We start from the raw sequence: 17,218 nt of genomic DNA on the forward strand, positions 1-17,218 counted from the left end.
CCCATCTCTGCTCCCAAGGCTTCGCAGCTTCCTTCAAGTTCTTGTAATGTTAGTGCCCTTTTCCTGTTGATTCATCTCCATGTTGTCCTATGTATTAACATCTCCCCCATTAGGCTGATCTCCTTGAATGGGGGCCGTCTTTAGCTTTTCCTTTTATCCCAAGTGCTTGGCACAGATCCAACACATCCCAAACAGAATTCAGTCTTTTCCCCTAAACTGACCCCTCTTCCCAATTTTCCTCATGCCTCTTAAAGGCACTATTTTTTTTTCAGTCTCCTATATTCTTAACCTAGGCAATATCCTGGACTTTTGCCATTTAATCTTTCATGGCATCTCTCAGATCTGACCCCTTGTTTTGACTTATCATCTCAGGTCAAGCATGCTTCACCTCTTTCCTTGATTATTGTAGTAACTTCCTCATTGTTCTGCTCGCCACAAATCTCCATTCCAATCTGTCGTACACACTGCTGCCAAAGGGATTTACCTAACTAAATGTATTATCAATAACCATGTCACTCTTCTACTCAGTAAAACTCTAGGGGCTCCCTGTTGCCTCTAAGAGAAAATGGAAATTCATCTCTTTAACTTTTAAAGCCTTTCATAACTTTAGCCCCAGTCTGTCTTTCTAATTTATATCTCTAAAGACATTGTAGATGACTCCTCTTACCTTCCTCTATAGTCTAGGCAAAGTGGCACTCCTTCTGCTCCTCAAACATAATACTGCATCACCCTCAAACACACCACCACCCATCTCCCTTCATCTTACTTCAGCCCTGCCTGTCCCCTGTACCTGGATTGTATTCCGTGCTTACCTCTGCCTCATAGAATTGCTCTCTTCTTCAAGACCCTATTGAAGTACCACTTTCTCTTACTTGAAGCCTTTTCTGATTCCCAACTACTAGTGTCTTGCCTCCTTTGTATTTATTTGCTTTAATCCTCTGCTTCGTATTTATTTATAATTATTTTCTTGTATACTTATTAGTCCACAGTGGAAGATAAACTGCTTGCAAATGAAGAATGTGCCTTTCTTTACATTCGTATGCAGCTTGCATGACTTGTTGGCGCTTAATGGATACTTGTTGGTCTATTGACATCTTAATAGATACTTGTTGGTCTATTGATACATGGTGCAAACATTTTCCCCCCTCTTTTTTTTAATTCAATCTAAATTTTATTTGTGCAAGAGCTTTTAAATTTTATCAGGTAGTTTTGATGGCTATAGCTTTATAATATAGTTTAAGATCTAGTAATACTAAGCCCCCTTCATTCTTAATTTTTTTCATTATCTCTATTAAAATTCTGTGCCTTTTGTTTTTCCAGATGATTTTTGTTATATTTTGTCTAGTTTTTAAAAAATATATCCCTCTTGTAATATGGTATTAACAATAAACCTGTAAATTTATAGTATTGTCATTTTTATTTTATTGGCATGACATACCTATGACAGTGAGTATCAAGTCATTTTTCTCCCTTTATTTTTGTATGTGCTTTGGTAAATTGAATTATCAGGCAGTAGCACCTACTATATATATCAGTCACTACGCTAAGCACAGAGGATACCAAGAAAGGTAAAAAGTAAAGGACAGTCTGCTCTGAAGAAACTCAGTCTGATTAGACACAACATGCAAGCGATTATGTACAAACAAGCTATAGAAAGGAAAATTAGAAATAATCCAACAGGTAAGACATTAGAATTAAGGGGGATCAGAGAGGCATTTTGTAGTTATTTTGAATGACACTTGTTTGTATTGATCTCATAAAGTACAAGTCTGGATTAGTGTAGAATAGTAGAGTACTGGACTTGGGAGGTAGGAAGACCTGGTAGACAAGATATATGCCAGATAAATTAGAGGTAATTTCAGAGGGAAGGCACTAAGGTTAAGTAGGACTTCAAGAGTCTCCTTGTAGATTGTGCAACTTTAGATGAGACTTGAAGGAAACCAGGAGTCAGAGATGAAGAAAAAGAGAGTTCTACATATGGTAGATAGTCAACAAATATGCCCTGACATTCCTATATATTTTCAATGAAACTCAACAGCAAGAAGTAGAAAGAGAAATCCCATTTAAAGTTACTGTAGACATTATAAAACATTTGGGAATCTACCTGCCAAAACAAACCCAGGACCTGTATGATCATAACTACAAAACACTTTTCACACAAATAAAGTCAGATCTAACTAATTGGAAAAATATCAATTGCTCATGGCTGGGTTGAGCCAATATAATAAAAATGACAATTTTACCTAAGTTAAATTATATATTTAGTGCCATACCAATTAATTTACCAAAAAAACTACTTTATAGAGTTAGAAAAAATAGTAACAAAATTCATCTGGAAGAATAAACGGTCCAGAATATCAAGGGAATTAATGAAAAAAAATGCTAGGGAAGGTGGACTAGCTTTACCAGATTTCAATCTGTACTATAAAGCAGCAGTCATCAAAACTACGTGGTACTGGCTTAGGAATAGAGGAGTGGATCAATGGAATAGATTAGGCACATGAGATTCAGAAGTCAACGACTACAGTAATGTATTGTTTGATAAACCCCCAGACCCTGGTTTTTGGGATAAGAACTCACTATTTGACAAAAACTGCTGGGAAAACTGGAATATAGTATGGCAGAAACTGGACATAGACCATTATCTAACACCATATACCAAAATCAAGTCTAAATGGGTTCATGATCTAGGTATAAAGGTTGATACTGTAAGCAGTCTGCTAAAACAAGGAATAGTTTACCTATCAGACTTGTGGAGAGGGAATGACTTTATGACGAAACAGGAATTAGAGAACATTATAAAATGTAAAATGGATAATTTTGACTACATGAAATTGAAAAGTTTCTGTACAAATAAAGCCAATGTAACCAAGATTAGGAGGGAGGTGGGAAATTGGGAAAGAATCTTTACAACCTATGTCTCTGACAAAGGACTCATCTCTAAAATATACAGAGAACTGAGTCAAATTTATAAGAATACAAGTCATTCCCCAATTGATAAATGGTCAAAGGATATGAACAGGCAGTTTTCAGAGAAAGAAATTAAAGCTATCTATAAGCACATGAAGAAATGCTCTAATTCACTATTGATTAGAGAAATGCAAATCAAAACAACTCTGAGGTACCACATCTCACCAGTTAGATTGGCTAAGATGACAAAACAGGAAAATGACAAATGCTGGAGAGGATGTGGGCAAACGGGAACACTAAATGCATTGTTGGTGGAGTTGTGAACTGATCCAGCCTTTCTGGAAAGCAATCTGGAACTATGCCCAAAGGGCTATAAATACTTTCATACCCTTTGATCTAGCAATACCACTCCTAGGGTTATATCCCAAAGAGATCATAGAAATGGGAGAAATACCCATATGTACAAAAATGTTTATAGCAGCTCTTTTTGTTGTGGCAAAGAATTGGAAATTAAGGGGATGTCCATCAATTGGGGAATGGCTGAACAAGTTGTGGTATATGCATGTTATGGAATATTATTGCACTATAAGAAACGGGGAGCAGGCGGTCTTCATATTTACCTGGAGAGGCTTAAAAGAACTGATGCTGAGTGAGATGAGTAGAACCAGGAGGAATTTGTACACAATTACAGACACAACGTATGTGTGATGACCAACTTTGATAGACTGGACTCTTCTCAACAATGCAGGGATATAAGTCAATCCCAAAAGACGCATGATGGAGAGAAAAACGTGCATCCAGAGAAAGAACTAGAAAGAACTAAATTTATATCCAGGTGGAAGCAAAATACCTGATCTTTTTCGTTCTCTTATTTGATTTTATGTCCTCTTTACCATTTTTCATTCCAGCTGGTACAATCCATCCTTATAACCTGACCATTGTATAACGTGAAAGTATTTACAGATCCTATACTTGATAATAAGCTGCCATGGGGGGGAGGGGAAGGAGGGGGACAAAATGTGAAATTCAAGGAATTGTGGAATTGAATCCTGTAAACTAAAAGGAAACAAACAAATTAATAAATTAAAAATTGAATTTAAAAAAAAAAAGAAATTCAGTGCTACTCAAGAGTCAAGACAAATTCAAGATCATTGTTGCCTACTCCCTTAGAACCACCGAGAACTTGGCTCTCCTCTTCAGTGGAGTCAACACATCTAATAACCAGAATGAGCATGGAATGCCAACACCAGATACTCTTTGTAAAGCAGGACCAAGAGAATGGCTATTAATACTACCGACTACCTATATTTTTCTACAGCAAAAAAGCTATTATACATTTTCAATGTATAGTAATTGATAGTTATTAATAAAGCTTTTTTCCCCCTTGAGGAAGCAATAGAGAAAAAAAAAACAACAAATATGCCCTGAGTTAGGAGACGGTGTGTCGTGTGGGAGGAACAAGACTATTTACATGATATCTCTCCTATTAGAGTGTAAGCTCCTTTGGAGGAGGGCCTGTTTTTCTTTTACTTGTATCCACAGTGCCTGGCACATAGTAGGCACTTAATAAATCTTATTTACCTGATTTGTGATGACCAGATGAGATAGTACATAAAAATAGCTTTGCAAATCTGTAACACTGTGTGAATATTCGTTGTTATCATTATTGTTATTGTCACTTTGGTTTTTCAAACCCATAGTTAAATCAGACCAAGAATAAGCCATGACATCTTTCTTATAAAAAGTAAAACTGACTTCTTTAGTTTTTCAGATTTTGCTTTGTTTTCGTCTAGGCTTTGTCAACCTTGGACTCCATCACTCTGATGTATCCTTTCTTTTACCGACCCATGTTTGAAGTGGTAGAAGATGGCTGGCATACGTTTCTTCCTGAGAGAGAATTTGAGCTCCTCTCCTCAGCTGTAAGTCACCTTTCAAGACTCATGCCTAATTGAGGCTCAGAGTACTCCCCTTTGAAATGTACCCTTATCCATCTAAAAAAATAGGGTAAACTAATTTCCTTGATCCCTCAAAAAGACTTTTGTGATAAAAGTATAAATTAGCCTTTGTCATTTAGAAATAAATCTCTTCTAAATATAGAAGCTTAACTTATTTTCTTCCAGTGGGGGGTTACTTTACCTTTGAATATCTTATGTGCCGTTTTATGTAATTTTTCAGAGTACCAATGGAGAATGTGGGCTGTCCAGTGGTTAAACTGCTCTTACCCACAAATTTTCTTCCTAGTCATTCTTCTCTTTGATGATGATACTCACCAGTCTTTAGTGATATTTCCTATAGCCTAAGAGCTCTTAGTTTCCATACAGAGTTTTAGTACTATAGTATTTAGCTTATAGTGACTGTCTTTGCAACACAGGAAAATATTTTGCAAGAAATGAGCTCTTAATTTGTTTTTGTTTTTGTTTTTGTTTTTTTAAGAGCACCTGTAGTACATATTATTATTATGAATGAGGAAGACATGAGGCAGCTGGGTGGTGCAGTAGATAGAGCACTAGGCCTGGAGTCAGGAAGACCTCTGAGTTGAGATGTGACCTGAGATACTTAGAGGCTGTGTGATCCTACCTCGATTTCATTTACTGTAAAATAGAGATGATAAAAATAGCACCTACCTCACAGAGTTGTTGTAGGGATCATGTGAAATCATTATAAAGCACATAGTACAGGCATTTAGCCTGGAATATAGTAGGTGCTCTATAAAATGCTTATTCTCTTCTCTTTACTTAATATAGCCATGTCCATGCTTAGTTACTGATCTAAATCTAAAAGATTGGTGGTTTTTTGTTTGTTTTTAAACTGCTAGTTGCTTTTGAGGCATTTCATCAATAGAAAATGTTAATTTTCGATGCAGGTAAAACAGTCTACAGTTTGATTTTAAGGTTTTGTAATTCAAATTTCTTGATCATATTAAAAAAAAAACACGTAACATGGATTTGTATGAGCAGATCATGGCAAAAATTTTCTTTCTACTGGATGATTTGTAAAGAAGAGTTGACTTTTATTCCAGTAAATCATGATGGTCAATATTATTTGAAAATCCTTTGGTGTTAGAACAAAGGGAAATACTAGGTAATTATAGTAACCCTAAACCTCTCAGAAGTGTATTTCATTTCAGCCTTAGTCTGAAACCTGGGAGGGTGACCTAATTAGCACTAAGATACCTATTTGATATAATTTTAACAAAACCTGCTACAGGTTACTATTAAATTGTCTTTATAGCTAAGTTAACAATGAAAGATAAGAAAAGGAGGGCAAAGTGGATAAAAATGAAAATTTAAGAATTTCCATAGTAGAAAAAGTAGAAATGAAATGATATAGTTCCTTAGTGAGGATAAAAGGAAAATATGAAGAAGTAAACAGGAAAATATGAAGATTTAAATAAGTTTTTTTCCTACAATTTTATAATAATGCTTGCCAGACTTCTCATAATTGTCTTGGTCTAGTGAAGTTACCTATGACTTAAGTGTTGTGAATTGGAGGTTAATCTTTGTTATGATAAAGAAACTTTGGGGTGGGGGGAGCCTTTTAAAATCTCTTGCCAGTTTATTCTTTGATTACACCCACCTCCAAGTTGTATTTATCATAGAGTAGACATTTTCCTTATCCTATGGGTAAGAAATAAATCTGTTAGTTCTATATAGGGAAGCTTAACTTATTTTCTTCCAGTAGGGATTAACTTTGTCCTGAATATCTTATGTGCCATTTTATGTGATTTTTCAGAGTACCAATGGAGAATGTGGGCTGTCCAGTGGTTAAACTGTTGCTCTTACCCACAAATTTTCTTCTAGTCATCCTTTTCTTTTTTGATGATACCCACCAGTCTTTAGTTATATTTCCTATAGCTAAAAGCTCTTAGTTTCTATAGAGAGTTTTAGTATTACAGTGTTTAACTTATAGTGACTGTCTTTGTAACATAGGAAAATATTAAGCAAGTAATGAGCTCTTGATTTGGGTTGACCAGAATTGTCTGATTTGTGAGTGTATATCATAATCCTTTATGAAACTATACCTACAAAATGAAATATTTTTTTAATTCATGTAATTCATTTTTGTTCTCTCCTTTCAAATCTAAATTGAGTTTATGAAATTTTAATTTTATGAAGGCTAGTGGAATAAGATAGTTGAAGATGGGCCATATTGAATGGGAAGCAGATTTGTTTGGTGTTTGCATAGAAAAGGTCCATCAGAGCAAGTAAGTTGGAATGACCAAGACAGATTTTGGCTCAGCATTCAAGTCAGTAGAGAGAACAGGTTTCGAGAGGGAGGAGAGAGCTGCCTCCTCCCCAGGGTATATTGAGGAAGAGATGGGAGGGCATAGAAAGGAATCCTCCCAAATGGAGTTTTGGATTGGGAATTGATAGTGTCACTTCTAGCTCTTATGATGCTTTTATTCTGTGACATTTAGATTTCCCTGAAAGGTACATTTCACAGGCATGAAAGGTTCTCATTTATATTTTACAGACCAAAGAATGGAGGCTGAGCTATGTCAATAAGGATTTTGCCGTCTGCGCCTCTTACCCTCCAATTGTTACTGTGCCCACCTGCATTGATGATGAGGCCCTCAAGAAAGTGGCTACATTTCGTCATGGTGGGCGCTTCCCAGTACTTAGTTATTACCATAAAAAAAATGGAATGGTAAGTACAGTTTGGCTTTTTTATTCCCTAAGGAATCTCATATTCTTCATGACCATTGGTATTTTCCCCTCTTAACCCTTTCAAATTTCTGTGATTATCTAGGCTAGGGGTGAGCAAACCAGCCTAAAGGTTAAATCCTGCTGGGCCCTTGAGCAGAGACTAATTTTTGCCTTTTTTAAAAAAATATTTTATTGTATTTGAAAAGGTAAAAAACCACGGTTCTTACCTCATGAGCAAATTTGGCTCTCTGGCCATAGTTTTCTCACCCTTGCTCCAGATCATTCCTACTTTTAGCTTCCAAATTCGGACTTTAGGGAGCCAATTGCAGACTGTTTTCTGTGGTCAGGGTATACTTCTCAATCCATTCTCTACCTCTCAAGCTCAGAAAACCCAGATTTTGTTCACTTCTGAGCACAGCAGAAAGAAATACCCTTTAAGAGGCCTGGCCAAGTGAGTAAACTGCATTCAATCTGTTAGTTTTAAGAAACTGATGTAATGATTTAAAGCTATTTTCAAGTATTTAATTATTAGGATTATGTAGTGCTCTAGGAAATGGTTGTCTTAAATACAGCAAATGGATAATTTTCCTTTTCCTAAAGTAGACATTATCCCATCGATACAAATCCATGTCAGATGGGTATTTGTGATGGTTGATATTATCTTTTACTACTTCACAATCTTCACGGAAGACAGTGGGCTGGTAAGAAATGTTTATGTGTATGTGTATTTGTTTTCTAGTTTAGTGTAAAGGATGTTTTCTAATTGAATAATGCTTGCAGTTTCTATTATCTCACATTTGGCTATATGTTGAAAAATATAAATGGGGCTTTTTTTTTTTTCCAGTTTTAGGCCCATTTGTAGTAAAAATAAGTCACTAACAAAATCACAACCGGAACAAGTGTCTTTTGACTTATATTCCAAAGCTTGAGAAGCAGTTTGGGTATATTAGAGAGCTAGCTCTGAAGCCAAGAGGCCCTGGATTTGAGTTCCTCCTCTGTGGAAGCTGTGTGACTTTGGACAAGTCACTTAATGTCTCATTACTCTAGGCAAGTCTCTAAGTGCCAACCTACATTGGTAGAGAGTTTCCTTTCCTGGGAGTTCCCTGCACCAAGAAAATCACAAGTCCAGTCCCTTTCCCTATCCAAAGCTTGATAAATAATTAGCTATAATGCTTTCTCAGCTTTTTCTAAACCATACTCTATATACTGTGGCTCTCCTCTTCCTCTCATAAGAACTCCTTTGGACATTTATTCTTCAGTTCAACTAACTCACCACTTCATTTTTTTTGTCAGCTCTGTGGTCTCTTTTTGAATGTTGCACTCTACTGTCCTTTCTAGGTAATGATCCGGAGTAGTCAGCCACTCACAGGCACCAATGGGAGACGGTGCAAAGATGATGAACAACTTATAAATGCTACCCTTCGTCCAGGAAAACGCGGCTACATTATTGACACCCGATCTCTAAATGTGGCCCAGCAAGCAAGAGCTAAAGGGGGTGGTTTTGAGCAGGAGGCACATTATCCTCAGTGGAGACGCATTCATAAGTCCATTGAGAGGTAAAACTGAGTGGGGAAGGTAATAGAGAGTCTTTTAAGATAAAAGGTAATCATGGCAGGTGGGTTCTTAACTAGTAGAAATTGCTTGTTCAAACAAACCCTTACATAATTGTTTTAAAGACCCAAAGTGGTACGGTGATATTTGATGAAATGGGAGGTGCTAAGTGCACATCACAGGTGTTAAAGGTATCAAGGGTTATTTTTATTCCTTCTTTTTCTGATACAGCCCTTATGCTCATAGCTCATTGCACAGCTCTCCTGCACTCAAATCCAAGGCCATTGCAAATCATGTCATCATTCCCTGATGTCACGATCCTCTTTGAAAACAAAGGACAAACACACAGCAACCTATGCTCGTTACCACATCATTCATCTTGTTGATCTTCAAACATGACTGTTAATAAATTGCAAAGTTATAAGACTTAGATTTTGCATATGTGTCTTATTGTTATGTCCCACCCACTACTTACTTTTGTAATTAACTAGCTTCTTACCCGTTGTACATCTTTGCTAAAACTTCTGAATAAACTGTGGTGACCACTGGCCCAGACATCTGGTACTGATAAGCATTGGAACCAGAACGTCAAGGAAGTCTGAAATAGCTATGGTTGCCTGCCTAATGGTTGGGCTGATGGTCCCAGGCCACTGAGGGAGCGCTGGACTTTTGCTTTAATTTCAGGTGCAGAAAATTCTTCACAGATGGATCAGAATGGCAGGTTTTAGCTAATGCATTTGAGCACTTGCACAGATATATTTTGGTATTGGTACATGGATCCTTATTCTTAGTGGTGGTGATTTATGACAGAATTTATAAAGCTAGTATGTTAACCTCCTTCCAGGGGTTAATAGCTTGTGTGATTCTGAGCAGTAGACCAAGTCTCTCTGAACCCCAGTTTCCTTATCTATAATATGTGAATAATAATAGCACCTGGGGGGAGAGAAGTAGGGAAGAGGCAAGCATTTACTAAGTACTTCCTATGTTTCAGGCATTGTACTAAACCAGGGTGGGGAGCCTTCAGCCTCAAGGCCATATGCAGAGCTTTGACTGAATCCAAACTTCACAGAACAAATTCCCTTAATAAAAGGATCTGTTCTGTAAAACTTGAATTCTGTCAAAAAACTGCACCCACATGTGGCCTCCAGGCTGCAGCTATCCCCCTCTGTACCAAGCTCTTTACAAATATTTTCTCATTTGATCCTTGGAGGTAGGTGTTATTATCACCCCCCATTTTACAAATGAAGAAACTGAGGCAGGCAGGTTAAATGTTCACACAGCTAGTGTCTGAGGCTGGATTTGAGCTTAGTTCTTCTTGACTACAGGTCCAGTGCTCTGTCTACTACTGTGTCATATCACTGACCAAAGGGTAGCTGTAAATTGTCAAAGAAAAGTATCCATATTGTACTATGCATTTTAGGCACAATTTTGCCAGAAACAATTTTATTAACTTAACATTATTCTAAATCGAAGCCTTTCTAGCTCAGAGCAAGAAATATCTAAACTGACATAGTCCTCCCCACCCCCCACCCCCATTCCCTCAGACATCTCTCTACCACAAGACAATCTGAAGTAACATAGGAATATTGAACAAGGAAAAGATCATATTCTGTTAAAATAGCATTTGGGGTTAACATTCTGCTTTATATAATAGAATAACAGTCACTTAATGTTTTCCTAGAATTATTCATTTCTTTCTTTGCCCACCCCAGCTAGTGTTCTCCTGGAGTGATCAAAGGGATCCCCCTGAGTTCAGTACCTTAATCCCTTCAGGAGAGAAGGATGGGGCTGCCCTTAGATGGGTCCTAATTCTTAGCCTTTCAAGGATTAAAGAAGGCAGTGATTTTAATTAAATTTATTTTTTTTGTTCTAAGGCTGGTTGCCATTTTTCCAGAGCCTTAGCTTTTTGATGATTTATCAAAATTTTAAACTAAAGTGAAGTAGTCTTAACATTTCTGGTATCATGGAGCCCTTTCCTAGCCTATGGATCCCTTCTCAAGGTAATGTTTTTAAATTCATAAAGTAAAATATATAGGATTACAAAGGATACCAGATATATTTAAATGCAGTTATCAATATGTTTTTTTAAGGAGCTTATAGACCCCAAGTTAAGAACTGGTATTATTAGAGAAATGTTTATTTCTTAATATTTTCAGTTGAACTAAAAAAAGTTTTTAATGTGCTTCTACATTATCAAATGAGATAATGTTTGTAAAATACCTTGTAAACTTTGAAGTACTTTGTAAAAGTCAACTATTTTTTAATAACAGTCTGAGTTGTTTATTTTTCTTTTCCCCAAAAGGTATCATATTCTTCAGGAGAGCTTGATAAAACTTGTAGAAGCCTGTAATGACCAATCACATAACATGGATCGGTGGCTTAGCAAATTAGAGGCTTCTAATTGGTTGACTCACATCAAAGAGATTCTAACCACTGCCTGCCTGGCTGCTCAGTGTATTGACAGGTAAAGTGCATCTCTGGAATTTTTTATATGACTCTTCTTGTTGACTAGACCAGCGCTTCTTAAACTGTGGGTCACACAACCCCATATGGGGTCATGAAAAATCTGGCAGCATTTAGACTTCTGAAAGCACAAAGACCAAAAATTAATTAAAATCGAATGCATAATGAATATGGCAGTGCTTGCTTATGTTGCATTGTGTAACTTCACTGTAGCCTTGGTTCTGAACACATAGTGCACATTTCGCACCGTATATGCCCTCCGGCCACACAGCATTAAAGAACACTGTGGAAACTGGCAAAAGGGTTGTAAATGGAAAAAATTTAAGAAACCCTGCATTAGACCTTGATTTATATAAGAATGTAGGCAGATTACATGTTTCTGTTTGCTTTCAATTCTGTCTTTGGTTCAAATTATAGTTTCCCTCTTCATATCATGTGCTATACAAGGCAACATCATCAGCAATAGTAATAATAACAGTGAGCAATAACACTTTTAAGATTTGTAAAGCAGTTTGCAAATAGTATCTCACTTTATCTTCTAACAACCTTTTGAGATAGGTGCTCTGAGGAAACGGAGGAAAACAGAAGTTAAGTGAATTGCCCAGGGTCACAGTGTTTGCTGTGTTTAAGTTTTAAGTTGTATTTAAGTGTTTGCTGTGTCCATGGCACCACCTAGCTGTAAGTAGTTTGTTTCCTTTAGAAACAGATGATATATTCGTTCATGAAGACCTGTATATACAGGGTATTCCAGAAAGTCTTATTGAAGCTTAAAACGGCATTAAGACTATTTGGAACATCCCGCATACACTTATTACTTGCAAAACCAGTTTATTAAATGGGGGAAGAAAAGAGAAGGAATAAGCACCTACACAGTGCTCATTATGTTCCAGACACCATGCTAAACTCTTTTTACAAATATTTATCTTATGTGATTCTTACAACAACCCTATGAAATAGGTGCTATTATAATTCCCATTTTACAGATGAGGAAGCTGAGGCATGCAGAGGTTAAGTGACTTAAAAACCTATTAATGTGCCAGATACTGTGCTAGACACCAGGAATACAAGTACAAAAATGAAACAAGACCAGCAAGGATGGTGGAGTAGGAAGAATCTGAAGTAGTTCAAATCCAGCCTGAACTAGATGTGTGATCCTAGGCAAGTCACTTAACCATTATCTGCCTCTAAGTTTCCTCATCTGTAAAATAAGCATAATAGCTCCTCTCTCACACGATTGTTGTAAGTTTCGCATGAGATAATATTTCTAAAGCTCTTAGCACAGTGCCTGAAACATAGCAGGTATTTAATAAGTGCTTGTCCCTTCTCTCTTCCCTTCCCAGATCTCCTTCTTACCTGCTCGAACAAAAATCTAGATTGAATACCAAACTTCGTAGGGATTGGAAAACACAATAAAAACAAACACTGTAATTTTTTCAGCCTAGGTCAGAATAGGGGAATTAGTGGCCAGTGAGCATTAGGAAAAGGGCTCCCTTTAGGAAGGTCCTACATAAAGCCTTCTAGCACAGGAACTACACTGGAGCCTGCAGCTGTATACTTCAGCAAGGAGTGGTCATGGATACCTCAGATTGGGGCTGATTTTGGAGGGACAGTACACAGGAGTCAGCCAACAACTGTGAGGCTCTGATGCTGGAATTGAATCTCAGATTCAGTCCCAAGCTCAATCTGAGGTGCAGCTGAGTAACCACAGCAGGGACCTGAGACCAAAGGGGAGCCCACAACTGTTCCACTGAACTCACAGAGCCTTCCAGCTTGCTAACAAGGGCTGGGACAGGCAGCATTCTACAGAAATTCCAGCCAGGGCAAAGCGAGTCAGCAATCAGGAACTTGAAAGTTCAGCCCAGAAGGATAGTAATCAGACTTTTACAGTAGATCAGACCACTTTGGGCGCCCTGAAAGTTTGCAGGTCTCTGGCTTGAGCCATACTTGGAGATCCCTGAAGAATTCCTGATGAATTCTAGATGACTTCAACATACATATTTGATACTCCTTCAAATACTAACCCTCCCAGCTTCTCAGAAGACCTGTGTACCCCCACCCCACCTCAGCTATACACAGAGATGGACATACCCTTAATCTTGAATAATAGATGCACCACTGCCTGTTTATTCACTGAAATTCTCTTATCTGATCACTCTTTTGTCATTCCGCCATTGCCTCTGCTGTATAACCCCAGACCTTGCTCTTCATCCAAACCGAGACTTCCAGTTCCTCTACTCCATGTTCTTTTCTAAGCCATCACTCCTGCACTAACTATACTCTCCTCACTTTCCTAATCTTGACTCCTTGGTAAATCAGTTCATCTCTACACTGAGTCCCTTTTGCTCTTATCCTGTTGTTGATTTTGCCCTGTTAAACCTCATCTTCCATTTCACCCACCATCCACTGCCTTAGCTCCTATTCAGTACTAGAGAATAAAATTGGAGAAAATTAAGAACCAGGCTGAATGGGGCCTCTACAATTTGTTACATAATCTCAACTGGGTCCTTGCTTTAGTAAGATAGTCCTTTCATACCACTTTGATTGAAACATTGTCACTCACCACAGTCTTCTTCCAAATCTTTTCATCCTTCCTCAGACCTCCTATGGATCCCCTCCCCCATTCTCTCAGCTGAGAATCTTGGCTTATATTTCACTGAAAAAAATTGAGGCCATTTTCTAAGAGCTCCCTTTTTTCCCCTCATATTGGCTATATGTTTGCTGTTATTCCTTTTCCTCTTTTACAAACCCTGTCTTACATGAAGAGATGACCCTTTATCCTTACTAAGGCAAACCCCTCTACCTGTATGAGTAATCTCATTCCAGTCCATCTTCTCCAAGTTTGCCCCCATTTATAATCCTGACTCTCATGCTTATCTTCAGCCTCTTCTATCTACTATCTGCCTTTCTGCTGCCTATGAACATGCCTCCCCAAACTAAAAAAAATACTTGATTTGATCCATCGATGCCTACTAGCTATCTTCCCCTAACTTCCCTTTTGTGGCTAAAGTCCTTGAGAAAGCCATTTGATGCCTCCACTTAGGTTCCTCATGCTCCTAATGCTCTGTAGTCTGATTTTTGATATCAAATGAAACTACTCTGTCCAAAGTTACTAAGGCTCTTGTAATTGATAAATCTAATGACTTTCTCACTTTTTATTCTTTTTGACCTTTGCAGCTTTTGTCATTATCAATCATCTCCTCTTCTAATTGATAAACTTTTTCTCTAGGTTTTTGTTACACTGCTCTCTCCTGATTCTTCTCCTCTTTATCTAACTGATCTTTCTTGTTCTCTGTTGCTGGATCTTTATCCAGGTTGCACCCACTAGCATTGAGTGTCTCCCTGGACTCTCTTTTGGACCTTCTTCTTTTCTTCCTCTCTGCTGTTTCACTTAGTGATCTCATTAGCTCCATGGATTTAGTTATTTCCATACAGTTTATCTTCAGATCTGTTTGTCTGTCCCTAAGTTCTCTCTTAATGCTGAGTTTCCCATCTTCTACTGCCTGTTGAACATCTCTCACTGGAATCCTATAGACGTTTTAACTTAACATATCCAAACATCTTTTTCCAAAATGTTTCATACTTTTGAACTTCTCTTTTAATATTGAAAGTGCCATCATCTAATTGCTTAGACTCACTAGACATCACACTCAGCTCCTCACTTTCACCCTCTCCCCTTAATATCCAGTCAGTTGCCAAGTCCTGTTATTTTTACCTTAATAAATAACATCTTTCATATAAACTCTAGGAACACCCTGTCACCTCCAGGATCAAATATAAAATACTTTGGCATTCAATAACCCTTCATAACCTGCCCTTCTCCAATCTTTCCAGTATTCTTAAATACTTTACTCTCTCCCTTTGTGATTCAGTAACATTGGCCTCCTTGCTTTTCTTCACAGAAGATTTTTTTTTTTTTTACCTTTAGGAGGGCAGTTGAGGTTAAGCAACTTGCCCAAGGTTACATGGCTAGTTTTTTTGTGTGGGTGTTAAGTGTCTGAGGCTGGAACCGAACTCGGATCCTCCTGACTCTGGGGCCAGTGCTTTTCTCAGGGCACCACCTAGCTGCCCCAACAGAAGATTTCTATCTCCAGGCTTCTAACTCCAGGCATTTTCACTGGTCCCATGCCTAGAATTCTCTTGTTCCTCATTTCTACCTCCTGGCTTCCCTGAGCTTCCTTCAAGTCCCAGCTAAAATCCCACCTTCTTAAAGATGCCTGTCCTCATCCTTCTTAATGCTAATGCCTTCCCTCTGAGATTATTTCCAGTTTATTTTGTATACAGTTTGTTGGTATATATTTGTTTGTGTGTCATCTTCCCACCTTAGATTGTGAGCTCCTTGAGAACAAGGGCTATTTTTGTTTTTTTTTTATCCCTTTTTAGTCCTTTACCTACCACTTATATGGTACATGACACATAGTAAATACTTAAATGCTTGTTGACTGATGTACTGACATGGCACTCAATATCCAGAAAAAGTAGCAACAGGATCCCAGAGAATCTAAATCAGGACCAAATGAGGCACCAGCATTCCCTCCAGAAGTGTGCCTTAACACAAAGTTCCAATTCAAAAAGAAAGACTAGAAGAATGAGTTTAAAAAACCAAAACAAAACTAACATGATAAAGCTATTATGGTACCAAGAATGCCCAAGACACAAATCTAGAATAAAATAACTCCAGAATATTTATAAGTAAAGCCTCAAACTAAAACTCATCCTGACAGCAAGAATTTCTTGAAGAAATAAAGTGCAAGGTCTTTTCCCGGCTTGTGACCAGTGAGCAGCCATGAGCAGCAAAGTCTCACGTGACACGCTCTATGAAGCTGTGCAGGAGGTCCTGCATGGAACCCAGCGCAAAAAAAGAAAGTTTTTGGAAACTGTGGAGCTGCAGATCAGTCTGAAGAACTATGATCCCCAAAAGGACAAACGTTTCTCTGGCACCATCAGGCTCAAATCCACACCCCAACCTAAATTTTCTGTATGTGTACTGGGAGACCAGCAGCATTGCGATGAAGCCAAGGCTGTAGAAATCCCCGACGTGGACATCGAGAACCTGAATAAGAACAAGAAATTGGTCAAGAAACTGGCTAAAAAGTCTTTTTGGCCTCTGAGTCTTTGATCAAGCAAATTCCTTGAATCCTGGGCCCTGGTCTGAACAAAGCTGACAAGTTTCCATCTCTGCTCACCCACAATGAGAATATGATGGCAAAGGTTGATGAGGTTAAATCTACTATCAAGATCCAGATGAAGAAGGTGCTGTGTCTAGCGGTTGCTGTTGGCCATGTGAAGATGACAGACGATGAGCTTGTCTACAACATCCATTTGGCTATCACTTTCCTCGTTTCTCTGCTGAAGAAAAACTGGCAAAATGTGAGGGCATTGTATATCAAAAGCACCATGGGCAAGCCCCAGCGGCTGTATTAAATCAACAAGGTGTTAATAAATGGCGGAAGCTGCTAATGAAAAAAAAAATAAAGTGCAAGAATTTAAAAAAAATTTTTAAGGATATTATAAACAAAATAAGCACTAGAGAAAAGAAATGGGAGCTATGGAGGAAAGACTTGGAAGTAGAATTAAGAGCTTAATACTAAGGGTTTTAACACCTTACCTAAGTATCTGTTTCCTTGAAAATTAGAATGGAACAAAAATAG

The 17,218-nt window shown here is 37.8% G+C and overlaps 1 protein-coding gene and 1 pseudogene across 1 annotated transcript in view; both read left to right on the plus strand.

Moving 5' to 3' along the window:
• MTMR9 (myotubularin related protein 9) overlaps positions 1-17,218 on the plus strand; it is a 46,503-nt gene that overhangs the window by 9,914 nt on the left and 19,371 nt on the right. Inside the window, exons 3-6 of the mRNA XM_069075660.1 lie at positions 4,704-4,829; positions 7,384-7,557; positions 8,895-9,112; positions 11,410-11,571. Coding sequence (XP_068931761.1) covers positions 4,704-4,829; positions 7,384-7,557; positions 8,895-9,112; positions 11,410-11,571 — 680 coding nt within the window. The remainder of the gene's footprint in view (positions 1-4,703; positions 4,830-7,383; positions 7,558-8,894; positions 9,113-11,409; positions 11,572-17,218) is intronic.
• LOC138152020 (large ribosomal subunit protein uL1 pseudogene) lies at positions 11,581-17,043 on the plus strand (annotated as a pseudogene).

The sequence above is a fragment of the Petaurus breviceps genome, unplaced genomic scaffold, assembly GCF_028583685.1.
Source record: "Petaurus breviceps papuanus isolate PSGF00001 unplaced genomic scaffold, PetGlider_PUasm1.0 90919, whole genome shotgun sequence".
Taxonomy (NCBI): Eukaryota; Metazoa; Chordata; class Mammalia; order Diprotodontia; family Petauridae; genus Petaurus; species Petaurus breviceps.